Source organism: Hyposmocoma kahamanoa, unplaced genomic scaffold (assembly GCF_003589595.1).
Source record: "Hyposmocoma kahamanoa isolate Upper Pololo Valley unplaced genomic scaffold, ASM358959v1 224, whole genome shotgun sequence".
NCBI classification, from domain to species: domain Eukaryota; kingdom Metazoa; phylum Arthropoda; class Insecta; order Lepidoptera; family Cosmopterigidae; genus Hyposmocoma; species Hyposmocoma kahamanoa.
Genome location: NW_020653743.1, coordinates 8,558,376 through 8,577,064, shown reverse-complemented (window position 1 = coordinate 8,577,064; position 18,689 = coordinate 8,558,376). Strand labels below are relative to the sequence as shown.

General features: G+C 36.9%; 1 protein-coding gene across 1 annotated transcript; it reads left to right on the top strand.

Annotated features, from left to right (window-relative positions):
* Positions 1–5,030: 5,030 nt before the first annotated feature.
* Positions 5,031–17,647, top strand: LOC113228203 (delta(24)-sterol reductase-like). The gene is made up of 10 exons (XM_026461448.1): positions 5,031–5,153; positions 6,892–7,081; positions 9,446–9,601; positions 12,490–12,714; positions 13,032–13,126; positions 13,695–13,869; positions 14,346–14,504; positions 14,760–14,957; positions 16,744–16,875; positions 17,444–17,647. Exons 2-10 carry the CDS (start codon positions 6,899–6,901, stop codon positions 17,645–17,647), a joined length of 1,527 nt encoding a protein of 508 aa, XP_026317233.1. The 5' UTR covers positions 5,031–5,153; positions 6,892–6,898.
* The last annotated feature ends 1,042 nt before the right edge of the window (positions 17,648–18,689 follow it).

Here is an 18,689-nt window from a genome sequence, read left to right as displayed (position 1 = left end):
GGTCAAACTGGCTTACAGACTACACGTCGCTCAGCGAGCTATAGAAAGGTCTATGCTGGGTATCTCGTTAAGGGACAAAGTCCGGAACGAAGTTATCATAAGACTAAAGTTGTGGTAATCGTCCAAAAATGTAGCAAGCTGAAGCCACGCCACCTAGTGGCAAAATTCAAAAGGATTGGGGCTGGTAACAACACTTTCGAGGTATTGTAGTTGAGATTTTCATTATAATGGTCGTAGCAACAAAAACAAAGCTGCGGTAAGCTTAGGGATATCGAGCCGGCAGCCTCCGGAATATTCAAATTCAAAATAATCTTTATTTCGTAGGTAAGCATTATTACACTTGAAATCGTCACATTGGTTAAACTCTACCGTTCAGTCGTAAGGCAGATTCCCCAGAGAAAAATGAGCAAGAAACTCTAGGGGGTTGCTTTTTGTAAATAACATTTGTACACATTCAACATTTACAATATAATATGTATATATTTTTTGTTTTGAAACATCAGAGATCGAGACTACCTCCATGAGCTAAACGGGTTACTACCACGGATTTTTGTCATCCAAGTACGCAGAAGTTGTATAATAATCTTTAGTAGAAAGTTTTTGTTTCACTATAGTTTTAAACCTCTTTAGTGGAAAATTTTGTATATCAACCGGAATCTTGTTATAGAAGCGTATACATATCTTGTTATATAGCGTAAGGGTAGATGTATTGTTATAAATAAATAAATAAATTACATTGCCCCATAGATGAATTTGTGACTTTTGATGATTTTTATTCCTCGTATTAATGTTGTCTGTCACTATTTTTCATAAAGAAATTACTATTCCTCTTAACATAAATTATATTTTCATAAATGTACTGTGAGGCTAGTGTAAGAATGTTAATTTCCTTAAACTTATCTCTCAAAGATACTCTGGGGCCCAGATTGTAAATTGCCCTAACCGCACGTTTCTGCAGGACAAAGATTGTATTGATATCGGCGGCATTACATTACATTAGCAAAGTGCCGTACCTATGTCATTAGACTGCGAAAGTAGCTGAAGTAACCCAATCTAGTGGTTCCGACGTCTGAAAGTTTCCGTATTTTTATAATCGCGTACACTGCAGAGCCGGGCCGTTTTGATAACTTACTTATATGGGGACCCCATTGCAATTTAGCATCTAACGTTATATCTAGAAATACAACTGTATCCACAAGATTCAATTTTTCCTTTCTAACTACAATGTTTGTAACCGTCTCTCTAATATTGGGTAATGTAAATTTCACACAATTTGTTTTTTCTCGTTCAGGAGTAGGTTATTAACAGCAAACCAATCAACTACGTTAGATATAGCATTGTTCACACCGTCGTAGGAACATTGGTACCTTTTAACTTTAAATAATAATAAAGTATCATCAGCAAACAATACTATCTCATGTTTTATACCCTTCATGAGGCTAGATAAGTCATTAATGTAAACTAAAAACAAAAATGGGCCTAGAATTGAACCTTGAGAGACACCCATGCTAATTGCCGACCCTGATGATCTCGTACCGTTAACATCGACCCTCTGTACCATACCACGCAAATACGATTTAAGAAGGTCGAGGTCACGTCCCGCCACACCATAATGACGAGGTTTCCTGACCAGTGTATCATGGTGCACACAATCAAACACCTTGGAAAGGTCACAGAATACACCAATAGCAACATGTGAGTCATCCCATGCATCAAATATATGTTTCATCAACTCAATACCAGCATCGGTTGTAGAGCGACCCCTAGTGAGACCAAATTGTTTAAGAGACATTAAGTTATTACTATAAACATGTGCACCCATCTGATTTAGAATATTTTTTTCAAATGTTTTACTGAGAATTGGTAGTATTGACATAGGTCTAAAATTGGTGGGGTCTGAAATACTACCAGGTTTGAAAAGTGGAATAACTTTACTTTGCTTCATGAGGTCAGGAAAAACACCATCATCAACACATTTGTTAAAGACACATGCTAAGTGAGGCGCAATACAATCAACTATAGAACTAATTACTCTGACTGAAAGACAATCAAGATCAGCAGTATTTTCTATGTTTATAGACTTAAAGGTTTAATAGTCGTTTGGGAATACATAACGGAACCTTATATTAGTGTACTAATTGCATTATTTTCTTTTAGTAAGGATTCAGCGGCGGTGGGAGATGAATTTAACGACTTAGTAGTCAAAATTGAAATGTCAGTAAAAAAAAGTCAAATATTTTAGCAACTTCTGCGTCTGTGTTTACAATTTTGTCATTAAACCTTAGTTGAAAATCTAAGTTACGAGGTTTGACCCTTCAAGTTTCGCTGTTTATAATATTCCAAATCGTTTTTACTACATTCGCGCTGCTTTTAATTTTATTATTAATATATATACAAACACGTTTAAATATTTTCGAATACTTCATTTCATCGTAAAGATCAAATAGCCTTTGTCTACTTTTGTGAATTCCCACTGTCGCCCAATCACTAACTTTCAATGAATTATTATCACGTTCACTTTTCACTATGTTGAAAACTGAATTATACAATTCATTGGGATCGTTAACATACGGAATGTCAGTCAGTTCAAGCATTACGTTATTTCTATAAGCTTTAAGTCGACCATTATTCATCGCAACAAATGTGATATCCTTTCTTGGCATTTTGTCAACAGTTATATTAAAAGTTGCCAACTGACCGCAGTGATCAGAAGTTAAGTTATTTATAATAAATTTCTTACTAGGTACGGCGTTAGTATAAATGTTGTCTAAACAAGTGGCTGTAGTAGAAGTTATTCTAGTAGGCAAGGCAAGAAAAGATTTACAAGATTATAACATTGGAAAAATTATATGAGCCTACTGCTAGCACTGGAATCTTCTAATAAGTTAATATTGAAGTCGCCACAAACAGCTTTATTTGGATTATTTAATTTGCCTAAAACTTTATCTTATGTTTTTTCAAATAGTTCGTAAGATGAATGACGGGGTCTGTACACGCTTAATACAACAAGCCGTTCAAGCTCTGTGCAGGATATCTCTATAGACCGCTCAATAGACAGGCTCACAATATTTAAATTATTTTTAATAAGAATTAAAGAGCCGCCATGGGTAGCTTTTTCTCTGCAGAACGAAGTAGCCACCTCGTGATTGTTGAAGCTAACCATAAACTGATGTTTAGATAAAAAGTGGTGCTCAGTAATACAAAGAATATCAATATTATTACAGTTAATAAATAATTCTATTTCTAACTCTTTGCCTTGCATATTTTGGTGCACCAGGTTTAATATACAATTTATTTTATTTCTGCGTGTTTTAGGTTGTTTTTTTACTGTCACTGTGTTGCAAGAGGATCTCTCCGTTGTCTTATTAATTAATTTAAACAATTGGAAGTTGAATTATTTTTAACAGATTGATTATTGTCAGTAAACTGACCTATGTCAATGGACTGCTTAATAGAAGCAGCCGGTCTGGTAGCCAACGATTTGGCTGAATTATTAATATAATATGATAGCAACTCTGCTATCTATCTCTTAAAATAACTAGTAATATAATACTTAATCTTTAGTCAAATAAAAATGTTTACTAATGAAATTATTAGTACCCATAAAATGAAATTTACTGTAATGAATACTTCGGCTAGCCTGCTGAAGCATCATTGTGGTAGTTTATGTGACTGTTACATAATGAAAGGTATTAATATACGAGTGTGAGTTTATGAAACGAGCCGACAGGTGAGCGACAGACGACAGGCGAGAGGCAACACTGCAGTCTGACGAAAGAATCGGACGCCTATCGGACGTGTATTGAGTGAATCCGATCCGATAGTCGGATCCGAACATCAGACACAAAATCGGATACGTATTCCCGCGCTAAGGGTAGTTTTGAAAAACATAAAAGCTTCTTTATTTCGAGGTTTGGTGGTGAAACTATATTAGATAACTATCTACACAATGAATAATATAATATAGAGAACATAGTTTTTAAAAGTTTAAAAAATTGGTTAATGTTAGCCGTAGTTTGTATAAGTTTAATAAACTTATTCTACAGAATTATTAGTTAAGTTCTTTCCACTAAAAAATTGTAGAGGTTTTAACACCAAATCAACGAATTGTTTAATTTTAGGTTATTCGACTCAAGGAATTATTTCCTTACAAACTTCCTTTTAAGATATCGAGGGAAGCACAGCAAATGCAATTTATTTAGAAATGTTCTCTATGATTTTCGATAATTTTATCAAACTCCATTTTGTCGATCGAAATAGAAACACAATCGCAAACTAACATCCAGAAAAAGAAGAACAATTTTTAATACATCATTTACATGATAGTAGCGTTATATCTGGATAGATATTGCATAATTCTAAAATCACTGACACATTTAAACTTTATTTACATTAAATATGACTTTAATTGATAAAACAAAGGAACTGATTAGATATTGCAACACGTGATATATGTTTTAAAATATACCAATTCCAATTTTTTATTCTTGATTTGAGACAGCTTTATGTTTGGGGCCCCCGTCCCAACACGTTATTTTTTTATAATATCAAGGGACGGGACGAAGAAGTCGTGCGCCTGATGGTAAGGTACACGCCTGTCCATAACAGTTGCAGTGCCACTCAGTCTTTTAAATCGCAAAATTCCATTGACCCTTATATTTACGACCCATCGATATGTGCCTGTAATTTCATCAGCACTCCTACCCTTCAAAACCGGAACGCAGTAATGCTGACATTACTGCAGAAATAGGTAAGGTGACAGTACTTCCCTGGACGAACTCATTAACAACCAGCTCTACTACTTGTAAACCTCCTAGATAGTATCTAATCCTGAAAATACTTCCTTAACAACCAACCTATCTAACTTTGTGTTAATGTTAGATAGAATTGATTATTACATATAGTAAATTTTGTGCACCTGCAAGATAAAATTAATCTTTAGTTCCATAGGTTGAAGAGCTACATTGTAATATTTCTTTTGTATTCACATGTGAATTAATCATAAAATTTACATCTACTATCATAGCGTTAATGCTATAGATATAGGGTTGAAAATGTGTCAGTACATGTGGCTGTATAATTACGATAGATTTGGCCTTGAATCGAGTCAGTTCGCCGGTTGCTGTAATCGACTGAGGAGCTTCTACGTAACGGTGAGCTCGTTTTTTAATGTTGTTTTATTAGCAAAATGTCTTTGTAGATGTTATACATTGTAATCGCATGAAGACACTAGTGTTGCGCACGCGAAGCTATGTTCAGGTTATGTTCAAAGTACTTTTTTCGTAAAGTCATGAGGCCTTATCTCACATGAAACTAAATACTGTCGTAACTCAAAATTATGGAATTGAGACACGATTTGAAAATTTTCAACGGAATTCACTTTACGGCACTTGGCAGAAGAAACAATTTAGAAAAGTTCATATCCCAAATTAATCCTACTAGGAATGGAACCCAGGGCACTTTTATCCAGCGCTCATAGTACAAACCGTTGGGCCACCGAGATCGAGGAACATTGATTTAGCATTTACATCGTATTTAGTGTATTCCAAATTGAATAAATAATTATAACTTTTTTTACAAAAAACGGCAGACCTCAAACTTTCGTGGAATTACATCTATTTGCCAAATTTTATTGAAATCTGTTACCGGAAAGTGCACGAAACAAACTCACTTCAAGCTTCTTTCTTTCTTCTTATTCTTTCCAACAAAAAAAAGAATCGTCAAAATCGGTTCACTAATGCCGTAGTAATCACAAAACAAAATACACTCGAGTTAAGAACCTCATCCTTTTTTGAAGTCATTTAATAAAAATATCACTTTATTTCTAAAAAGATTCATTTCTTTCTTTCTTTCATCCATTCATTTCTCAATACCACGATTTTGAGATACGACAGTAGGTATTTGGTTTCACGTGAATTATTTATAACGTGACCATACGTCCCGCTTTGAGCGAGACAGTCATTTCAGGCTTCGGATCCCGCTGTCCACAAAATACTTAAAAATGTTCAGCTTTGATAAAACTAGAAAACAGAACAAATATAACAATAAATTAAAAAAAAAATAGCGCGTAAGCGAAAAATACAAAACCAGCCAACGACATCGAGCACTAGACTACACAAGAATATAGTTCTTATTTTAAAATTTGATTTATTAAACAATTTTAGTTCTTTTTATTTTTTATCATTGAAGATAATTATCATAGACATGTCTTTTATTTTTTAAACAATAACAAATTTACAGGCGTTCCGCTCTGAGGGGAAAAAATAATTCACTTATGTAATTAGTTATGTATGTAGCGTACGGATAGCGATAAATAGCGTGTCTAGTCGCTGTCATTGTAGTGTTGCCATAGTGGTTACACCACTTAATAATTTGCAAATATCAATAAGACCACATCTGCAAAATTTTAATAAATAAATTTTATACAAAGGTGCGATTTACTTTGCATATATGTCTTTGGCACCACGATCTAACGCAATCTAAGGGACTTTTCAACTTATTTTTTTTTAAAGTGACGGGACAAACAAGTCGTGCGCCTGATGGTAAGCTACACGCCTGTCCATAACAATTACTAACATAATTAACTGCAATTAGATCCCAGTTTCGATTCCCGGGTCGGGAAAAATATTTGTATGGTTTACATTTATTTCTCTCGTGAGTTTTGGTGTAATTTGTGGTTGTCTACGTGTGTGTCCAGGGCACCCGCGACACAGGGTTTTCCTATGTTGAGTATGTGCTTTATTATTATTATAATTGCAGTGGCACTCAGAAATTTAAATCGCAAAGATCTAAGGGGCACTGACAAAAGTTGATAAGTCCCGTCACTTCGTAGGTATCATAAAAAAAAATCAGAGCCGTGTGCTATGTGTGTTAACACAGTTTTGTTCCCAGGTCAAACATGCAGACAGAAAATCTGACAGAGTACATCCTGGTTGAGTACCGATGGATTATCGTGCTCACATGCCTATTGCCCATGTCCTTCGCGTGGAAGCTGTGGTCAACTTTCAGAAACTATGTGGTATTCAAGTTGAACAGCGCTCCGAAAATGCATGATCGGAAGGTGCAGGATGTGCAGAGGCAGGTGAGGATAGAAATCATTTAGTACCAGTAGAGCTTCTTTTGAAAGAGTTCGTCCAGGATAGTACTGACACCTTGCCTATTTCTGCCGCCAAGCAGTGAAGTCAGCATTACTATATTCCGGTTTTGAAGGATAAGGGTGCTGGTGAAATTACAGACACAGTCTCAGAGTGACGGGCGCAGCGGCAGTGCCCCTCAGATCTTTGCGATTTAAAGCTCTGAGTGGCACTGCAACTGTTATGGACAGGCGTGTAGCTTACCAACAGGTGCACGACTTGTTCGTCCCGTCACTTAATATTATACAAAAAAAAGTTAAAATTAATATATGTCAATTTATAGAAAAAATTTAATAATTATAAAGAAAACTAAAACCCGTTTTACAAGGTGTTAAATGAACGTTACGAACTTCTTCACTTCTTGATACACATTGCGATTGCGATGATTTTTATTTTTTGTACATCGATACCTCCATGCACACTACGCCAACTTAATTTTTGGACCTGTTCTGTACTTATTTTGTTTCTTTGGTTTTTTTCACTAATTAATAATTTTGTTTTATTTTTCGAATTTTGTTTTTTGTTCCTTTTTTTCACAAAATTCTGGGATTATAATATTAGTAAATAAGTGGTCTGTGGTAAATAAATATGGTTGTTTACAAAAATAACAGAAAATGACCAAGAAATAAAGTTGGCGTAGTGATTGTAGGAGGTATCGATATTATAACTTTCTGGCTTACCAGTCTTATTACAGACCCCAAATCGGATTTAAATATCTAGCCTAGACAATCTAGACAAATACAACGATACGTTGAGTTTGGATCTGTGAGGGAACAGATGAACACACGCATATAAGATACATACATACGTTGATAAAACCGTAACTCTGTATTTCACTCCGCCATTGTCGAATAAATATAATAGAACACCTGTGTTGTTTATTAAGTGATAAGGATATAAATGATAAATTAAATGTTATGTTAAGTAATCAATCACCGTCAAGTGACTTTCAAAGTTCGACGACCTCGGTGGACCAATGGTCTGTACTGTGGGCACTGGATGAGGAGATTCCAGGTTCGATTAGGTAGGATTACTTTGAGAAACGAACTTTTCCAAATTGGTTCTGATTCGTATGTTCTGGGTTGAGCCCCGGAGTAAAATCCGGTGCTCTGGTAATACACATAGTACTTATATGAAATTTTCTAGTTTGCGTTCGGGCAATTGGTGTGGTTGCTTAGAATAATATAACGAGGCGCATTGATAATAATTATACCTTTTATAAAAAATAATAATAAACCAACTTCAAAACTTTGTGAATGTGTAATTGTAAGGTGGTAGATGTAATTACATCTACATATTTGCCAAGTTTTATCGAAAATGGCTAACGGAAAGTGGTTGAAATCCAATAAACGTGATTTATCCCTTAATTTGCTACCCTTAGAGGAAGAATATTTCCTTCAAATTTAAATGGAACCAATACTGAGGTACAGTCTTTCCGACAAAAGAAGAATCATTAAAATCGGTTCACAAATGCCGCCGGAGTTATCGCGTAACTTACATACAAAAAAACATATACAGGCGAATTGAGAAGCAACTCCTTTTTTTTGTAGTCAGTTAAAAAATTATAAAGCAAATGTGGCCTTATTACTAAGGGATTTATTTTGCGAATTCTTCAATTTCGCAAAAGTCTATACACGGCGGTTACTTTTTCCAATAAGTGTACAATCTGATTGTTTTTCGGCATGGTATTCACACAATAATAGCATCACTGCGGAAAAATGAGCTAGAGAAAAAAAGGCAAACTTATAAATACAATAGAGAACAGAACGGAGAACATCTTTGGACACTTGTTACGTAATGACAAATTTCTGAGAATTGTACACTCATCAGAAGTATCTAGGGACCAAGCACGTTTTTCCTAATCAATGAAAATTAGGTTTTTATTGAATTTTTTAACACTAATAGTTTTTGTTTGGGTCGATTTCATTTTCAAATTCAAATTATAAAATGGACAAAAACCCAGCAGTGTTAAAGAAAATTGAAAAACCTTATTTTCACTAATTGGCAAGTGCTTGATCCTAGACACTTTTGATGTGTGTAACTGAAGGAAGATAGTAGGGAAAAGAAAGAGGAAGACCAAGAATGGCACACATTCAACAAATAAAGAAGAACATAAAAGTGAGCAGCTATAAAGAGGGTCAATGAGCTGGCTTTGAATCATGAGGAGTGGAGGAAGCTACACTGACAAACAAGAGCATGACTCTTAAATAGGATTATGACGACTGACAATTTAAAAATGCTAAAAGTTATATCCTTGCCAGTTACTTGCAAGTGCCATCCTTTATTTTAACCCTTCTCTTACCACATTACAGGTGAAGTCGTGGCTAAACGGCGACCACAGCACACGTCTGTGCACGGCTCGACCCACCTGGCAAACAATGTCTTTCCGCCACAGTCTTTACAAGAAGACCTTCACTAAAATTCACGTTAATCTCGTGGATGTACTCGAAGTCGATACTAAGAATATGGTACGTGTCATTTAGATCTGTAAAATCAGTAAATTTAGCCGCATTTACATTTATCTGACGAGTCGTGTCGTGACGCGTCATAACAGTATCGGTTTGATACGTTTAATATGTTTAGATTTATATTTGTGTGTCGCAATCTGACGTGACGGCTTGTGCTGTGTGTATGAAACCGATACCGTTCTGACGCGTCACGGCATGACACGTCAGACAAGTGTAAGGCGTACACACCAAAGATACACACACACTAATAACACACTTATGTGTTTATATGTATATATCGCAGCCGTATTGTATAAAGCCCTGTATTACTTTACGGCTAGATGTTTTGCAAAACGGCGCTGTTTTCTAATATAGCTGCCTCGTGTTCGGCTGGATTGCAAATCGCCTAAAAAAAGTACGCCACATTGTAATAGCACATGGTGCTTCACAAAGCGGCTAAAAAATGCGCCGCCGGAATACAATAGGACGCATCATTGTTATGCTGCTTTGAGATACTTTGTTCCAAATATAACCGCCAGTAGAGCTACATTATAATATATGATTAACAACAAAAATTGCGTCCCAAACAGCAACTGTAGCCGAAGAGCTCCGTAAGCAGCAGTAATGTTAGCATTACTGCGTTCCGGTTTTGAACGGTAGGAGTGCTGGTGAAATGATAGGCACATGGGACTTGTCAACTTATGTCTCAGGGGTCACCTTGGCATAAGTTGGCGTAAGTTGGGCGCAGTGGCAGTGTCACTCAAATCTTTGCGATTTAAAGCTCTGAGTGGCAATGCAACTGTTATGGACAGGCATGTAGCTTACCATCAGGCGCACGACTTGTTCGTCCCGTCACTTGATAATATAAAAAAAGCTGTCTCAACAAAGCGCTGTTTGCGCTTGTTATTAGTTTTAGGAGTGGAAAAAAGCAAAAATTTGCTTGAAAATAATGGTAAACATAAGTAACAAATTATTTCTCTTCTCATAATTACTCTTCTTAAAAAAAGTAATAAAAGTTCCGAAAACTTATGTCGTAAAGTAATTGTGTCAGAGAACAAATAAGTAATGAGAACGGACACTCTCCGTCTCTCTCTAGCTTTAGATACCGCACCAAACCCCGCACATTGACGGTCACATTGACTGAACGAGAACAAGGCTGTCGGCGAGCCGTTTTCGCCAGAGAATAAAGAATAAGAGAACGGACACAATCCGCCCCTCCCTAGTTTTAAATACCGCACCACGCCCCGCACATTGCCGGTCACATTGCATTGACTGAATAACAACAAGGCTGCCGGCAAGCTGATTTCGCGCGAAGACGGATTTGATATTTGAACATGGTTTTCATTTATTCATTACGAAACTTGTAAGTTAATATTATAACATCATTTTACGTTACTATTTATAATGATCGTGAATTGTGCTGTGTATGGCTGTTTATCGTCATTTTCCGAAAGATGAAACGAAATAAGTAAAAAAAAACTTATGTCTGAGACTCATTCAGTAATTGTTTTCTTCATTTATTTACTACAGAGTAATATATGTATGTATAAAAAATACAGATTTATTATATCAATATAATGAGACGCCATGACTTCGTGAATTTTTTATTCGTATTGCCGATAAATATTACGTAGGTAGTGAATATATCTAATTATTAACTAAACTTGGACAAGCAATTTCAAATAACTTGATTACCTTACTTAAAAGTACATGACCGAAATATAACATTTTAAGTGCTTTTAATAAGAATTAGAATTTTCGCTATGTTACCGCTCTGACCACGTAACTTAATAGTGCGAGTAAGTGATGGTAACCCTGCCACTTCACGCACACATTTGCGCGTGTGCAGTTAGCGCCTTGCTGTATGTAGTAGTAGTAGGTAAATAATTTTCGACTGTTGTATGGAGTGTCCGGGGTGTGGTTTTCGCGCTAAGATGGCTTTGATATTTGAATATAGTTTTCATTTATTAATTACGAAATTTGTACGTTAATATATAACTTCATTTTACATTATTGTTTTTAATGGTCGTGACTTGTGCTGTGTACGGCTGTTTATAATCATCTAAACGGGATAAAGAGAGGAGTTTGTTTCGTTTTTTGAAAGATGTAACGTAGTAAGTAAATAAAATTATGTCTGATGGTCGTATTCCAGAACTCTACTCAATGCTCAAGTCAGGACTTGAGTATTGCAGTGAGCACTGAAAATCATAAACAAGTCCTTGCCATTAGGGTCGTATTTCCAGTGCTTGTGTTTCCAGTGCAATCCTGACTTGAGCATTGAGTAGAGTTCTAGAATACGACACTGAGACTCATTCAGTTATTGTTTTCTTTAGTGCAGAGTATATAATACAGATTTATTGTATCAATATAAAAAGACGCCGTAACTTCGTGAGCTAGACAAGGGTTCTTGAATTTTAAATTTTTATTGCCGATAAATATTACGTAGTGAATTTACCTAATTATTAACTAGGTAATGATAAAGTTCGACACGCAATTTCAAATACTTTGGTTACCTTTTTTTAAAGGTACCTGTCGAAAGTGCTTTTAATATATTTTTTAAATAAATCTTCAATATTATTCTAGTTATTGAATGAATGAAAAATATTATATTATATCGATAAAAATACGTAATGAACATGTGTAATTATTAGGATTCTGTAATAGAATTATAGATAACAAATTCGCGCTAGATTTTTCGCTATGTTACCGCTCTGATCACGTAACGTAATAGTACGAGCAAGTGATGGGTAACCCTGCCACTTCACGCACACATTTGCGCGTGTGTAGATAGCGCCTTGCTGTATGTAGTAGTAGTAGTAGGTAAATAATTTTCGAACGTTGTATGGAGTGTCCGGGGTGTGATTCTGTATAAAAAGCGCGTATTATGATTTTACACTTTTCGATTACAGACAGTTCGCTGTGAGCCGTTAGTAACAATGGGTCAACTGTCTAGAACCCTGAAACCTCTCGGCCTAGCATTGGCAGTGGTGCCAGAATTAGATCAACTGACTGTTGGAGGGATGGTCATGGGCACCGGCATAGAGACGTCTTCGCATATTTATGGATTATTCCAGCATATCTGTTTACAGTACGAGCTTGTATTGGCTGATGGATCTGTTGTCACTTGCAGTAAGGTAAATAAATAAGTAACTAAAGCACTTGTGTATTGGAAATCGGAAACAACGACGATACCACAAACAAGCAGACCCGAGACAATATTGACCCGACCCGAGATAATACAAAAGTTAGTTTTCTACATATTTCCGGCCGGGAATAGAGATGGCGACACAATGAAAACCGGTATGCAGGCCACTCGGCCACGGAGGGAGGCTCTAAAACGACGCAACGTAAATTGAGCCATTGAGATCGGGTAGTGCAATGAGCGTATAAATGTGTGGTGTCTCTAAAGGCACACGATATGTTCGTACAAACTAGAAAATTTTGATTTCAGGATAACAATCCTGATTTGTTCTACGCTGTGCCTTGGTCTTATGGCACTCTTGGATTTCTTACTTCGGTTGTCATCAAAGTTGTTCCTGCGAAAAAGTAAGAACTGAACGTTATAACTTAGACTTTTTCAAGGGTATAGTGGATAGGCATTATAAATTAGAGGTGTGCTCCAATGTCAACATCATCCTCACTTTCTATTAGGTGGATGGAGGTCAAATAAGCACTTGGTATACACATATGTGGTATAATGTAACGGGCTGTTGTCCGCAACTCAACGTCCAGGCGTCTATTTTGCGTAAGGTGGGTGCAGCGTCCAGGTTCTAAGAATCTCAGCGCCCTCCTGGGTTTGCTAAAGTCTTCGGAGAGCGACCTCGGCACTCCAAGGTACTTAGCCCTCTAGTTGGCCACACCGGAGCACTGTAGTAGGATGTGTGCGGCCGTTTCCTCCTCCTCCACGCATGCTCTGCATAGAGGACCATGACCCATTAGAGCGATTGTTAGAATGAGCACTTATTTTACCTTAAAATAATTTGTAAACCTTTTTCTGTTCCTATCTAAGAAGATAACTATAATAAAGTGAAATATACCTATTGACTCCGAAAGACTGTGGACTGTCAAACCCTTTTCACTATGAGAATCCGTTAACGGAACCACCGGTTGTCAGGTACGTGCGTCTAGAATACCACTCCTACACGAAATTATCGGAACTAGCAACGAGGTTCAGCCAGGAGTCGTTGAAAAAGGGTCCTCATCAATTCGTCGAAGCTTTGGTATACTCTAAGGATACTGGTGTTGTGATGCTAGGCGACATGGTTGATAAAATCGGGAAAGATGGAAAGGTACGTAGTTAATTGCTTAGAAAGATTTATAATAACAGTGAATACACTGATGACTACACGGTGTGAAAACACGATTGTTAAAAATTTTCACAATAGAAAAAATACACAAACTTACCTCGAAATTTTACCAGAAAACCGCTGTATTCAATTGGTACTTTACATATACCAATGTTTTTATTTTATATCAACTGAACTAAATAGAACACGTGTACTATACGATATACATTTTTCAAATGTTTTTAATTTCGTTTGTAAAAAAATAAATTCTGAAATAAAGCCAGTGTCTCAGCCGCTCGACCCAAGCAAAATGAACCGTATTAGTACGGGAAGTATTAGTAGCATCGACTCTTAACTGCCAGCTACTCTGCGATCAAACTCTGAGACAAACCTCAGGCTTACTTAATTTGAATGTGCCAAAAATGAATCATCTGAAAGATAACGGCGCATAATCTAATCAAACATCAAAATATTTGTAGTTCAACCCGATAGGAAAGTGGTACTCGCGATGGTTCTTCACCCAAGTGCAGGACTATCTGAAGAGATATCAGAAAGGAGTGAGAGAGACCGCCGTAGAGTACATTCCTTTGAGAGATTATTACCATAGACACACTAGGAGTCTTTTCTGGGAATTACAGGTAATTTTTTTTTATAAAAAAATATTATTGTGTGTTTGATTTATCAAAAACTATTATAAATGCAATTTTAAGACTGGTATATTGAACGCCATTACCATAAGTCCTTGTTAAAAATTTGAATTTGTAAAATCGAGTAAAAGTTTTTCTTCGATGATATAACAATGTTTTTGTACGAGGTGGCTCGAATTTTTTGTTTTGTTTTGTTCGAACGTGTCAACATTCAGCCTTATATTCTGTTTTTGTTTTTTTTTTCAGGATATTATCTCTTTCGGAAATAATCCAATCTTCCGCTTCCTATTTGGCTGGCTAATGCCTCCAGAAGTGTCTCTATTGAAACTGACACAACCTGACGCTGTGGCGAAATTATATGAGCGCGCTCACGTCATACAGGATATGCTTGTGCCCATAGATCGGTTGGAGAAGGCTATTGGAGAGTTCCATAAAGAATTCCAGGTACGGCTGGATTATGTCATGATTGTGGATCGGAAAACTCGTATTTCAAAACAGATCTTCTTCGTGGTACACTTCATGTCATCATTATCAGCAGCTACTGAGGCGGTCTTCAATTAGTGGTAGTGCACTTCAGTCCACTTTATCATGCAACCACGTTTATTGCTACCATCCAGCTGCCTTTTCTAGGGTACCTTGTCTTCGAAGGTGCCTACCCTAGAAGGTGCAGCTAAATGATTACCATGTAACATGATTATTGTGACTGGGTTGTCATCAAAATCATCATTGTCAATATGATAAAACTGAAAATCTTTATTTTCCTGTACAAACTTTGTGGTTAGGACGACGAAAAGTTGAAATTTGCATACGTACCATTAAGGACAACGTCCAAATTTTGTCTTTATTTAAAGACAAGAAGAGCAAATAAAATAAACGTTTTATTTATCTACCTATCTATCTAACATAATATTTCAAATCAGTAGTATAATTTCAACCGAAATTCAACCAAATTGTTGATACTAGAAATGTGTAAATATGCAATTACATGAAATTATGTAAATACCACTATGTAGCATATTGTCACGTAAATACCATTGTGATACCCAGAACAACAAAGTTTTTTTTATAATGCCGTGTAAGATCTTAGGAGTACTGCCACTGCGCCCGTCACCCTGAGATATAGGTTGACAAGTCCCATGTGCCTGTAATTTCACCAGCACTCTTACCCTACCAAAACCGGAAAACAGTAATGCTTACGTTACTGCTTGGCGGCAGAAATAGATAAGGTTGACTTCACTGGAAGAAATCTTTTACAAGGAACTCTATTGTTACTAACTTGATCATAACATAAACTTCAGGAGGATAGCTACTCTTTTGTACATACTTCCTGATCAATTAAACAGAAACTAATTCTGTCAAACCAGAAATAGAACGTTTTTGAAATTTTGACTTGTTACACAGTGGGATCAAAGAGTAATCAACTCTGTAGCGTCCAAAGACAGCCACTTGTTATTGGACCATATTTGCTGCATAGTATAACTAAAGTGATAGGTAATCTAACTCAGGCCTGTTCAGCGTGTCAGCGGAGCGTAGGGTTGTCACATTATTATTTTAGTTTCAGGTCGCAAAACAATGTTTGAAAAAAGTACTCTTTCATCACAATATTCTCATGCTATATTGAAAGAACCTTTGTCAAATGCAGTACTTACATATTGATATTTTTGTATCAGCATCGCGGGCTAATATCTCGATTGCGGGAAATATGATCCTGAAATAGAAATGGAATGTGTGAGATACAGGTTTATTTAAAAAATACTAACAACCTTGCAGGACTAACTAACTATATTTTTTTATGATACCAAGTTGTGCGCCTGGTGACACGCCTATCCATAGCAGTTGCCGTGCCACACAGAGCTTTACATCGCAAAGATCTGAAGAACACTGGCACTACGCCTGTCACCTTGAGACATAAGTTGACAAGTCCCATGTGCCTGTAATTTCCGGTACCCTTACCCTACCAAAACCGGAACACAGTAATGCTTACATTACTATATATATACTTCCCTAGGCGAACTGTTTCACAAGGAGCTCTACTGCTACTAAATATTTTATGGTGGCCTTGTACGAACAACAGCACATCAGACTACACATTTTTGTTCGAAAATCGCCTCCAGTGCAACGGAACAAGATACGTCAATGTGTAGCTTGACGTGCTGTTGACTGTACTTAGTGGACTAAAAAGAGCTAATTAAGGTGGTGTAATGAATTAGTGATATTATATCGCTTTCAGGTGTACCCAATATGGCTTTGCCCGTTCAAGCTGTTCAACGAACCAGGCTTGCTGAAAGTTCGCTCTGGTGACTGGCAGATGTACGTCGATATTGGCGTGTACGGAGTACCTAAGGCTAAAGGATTTGAGACTGTGAGTTTTATAATTATTAATATTAGAGGTTAAAGTATGAAATTGCCGTTTCGTACTAATCTAATCGGAAGGTCATTTAAACATTTGCTATTTATATATGCTGTTTTGCTGCGAGTTTTGCCGTCATTGTTCAAATACCATAGGTCATATTGTGGGTATGCTAACATTAAACCCAAAATTCATTGGTAGTTTGATACGGATCGGCTTCCATCATCACTTTCAATTCATCTTTATTTACCTTAGTGACTGGTCTTCCTCGTGATTTATTTTTCAAGTCGGAATTTCGAAAATTGTCGAAAAACGCACTTGCGTTCGTTACTCGTATCCTGTCCAAACACAGCATGGACATTACGTGTAATTTCTGCTGCGTTAACACCATGTGGGAACTCGAATATTGGAAAATTACTCTGATGTTTGATCCGTCTTCACGTTAAAAACTGAATGTAAAAACAATTACATTAGTCTTCATAAACGTATAAAAAATATTTTTGCGCCAGTGATTAAAAAGCGAGGTTAGTATTGGTTATAGTTCCAGTATAAACGGGAAAATTTATTTATTTTTTTTCAGATACCTTCAACCCGTCGCATCGAGAAGTTCGTGACTGCCAACCAAGGGTTCCAAATGTTATACGCAGACACTTACACGACTCGTGATGAGTTCCGGCAAATGTTCGACCATACACTGTATGACAAAGTGAGAGACAGACTGCCATATTGCAAGGAGGCTTTCCCAGAGATTTATGGAAAGGTTAATAGAAGTGTTAGAAAATGATATTGTACATATTTTGAATTTAGTACTTATAAATATAATAAATTATGTGTTTTTTGTGCCTTCCTTTATTACGTAGTACAATAAGCCCAAGTAAGGTAACTCCATACAAACGTAGCATCGCGATTTGTATGTGTGCACCACGGACCGTATACGGATGCACACACTGACACTCGCAGTGCACTTGCGTTGCAAAGGGGGAGATCGTCGCACACGCCAATCAATAGAATTGAAGCGTGCGCTCGGTATTTATCTACGGTTGTTTGAACAAGAGAGAGAATAAGGCACTTCCTATCGTATAACGAATTAGCACATTCTTTAGACAATATAATGGGTTCGCGCGCCAACTCTGCTTCGCGCATTTGTAACCGCTCAAATGGAAACATGAAGACGTTACTAAAACGTCTTGCTTCTTTTTTTATTTTAGTCTTAATTTATTTTTTTATTTTGTATAAGTACAATTTAAAATGAATGGTACTGAATAAAATTTTCTTTCTTCTTCACTCGCGTTCACGAACATACTGCGCTCCGCTTTGTGTTCGTGCAAAAACCTCTGGTGGGTATCCATTATGTTCGCGCATCAACTCTGCTCCGCACATCTGTAACCGCTCAAATAGACGTTACGCGCATCAGTACAAAAATACTAAGTGCTCCATCGGTTCGCGCATCGACTCCGCTCCACGCATCTGCAATTGCTCCACAGTTTTCATTTGAACGTTGAGCGAACACGAATGTTGCTTTGTTCGCATCCACGAACACACTGCGCTCCGCTTTGTATTCGCGTAAAAACCGCCAAAGCGCGGAACGTGCAAGCAACGTTGCCTGCGAACGTTTCCACTAAAGGAGCATTTGCAGATGCGCGGAGCGCAGTTGATGCTCGAACCTAATGGATACCTTCATGTGAATCGTGTCTTCTTGTAAGACCGTTACTTAATAGCAAATTAAAAACCATTGATCTAGGAAAGCAGTTTTCCTCGCTCCTCCTCCGGTGACCCGCCGTATGAAAACCTTAGCGACCAATTTCGTTTGTAGAATCGCTGAAACT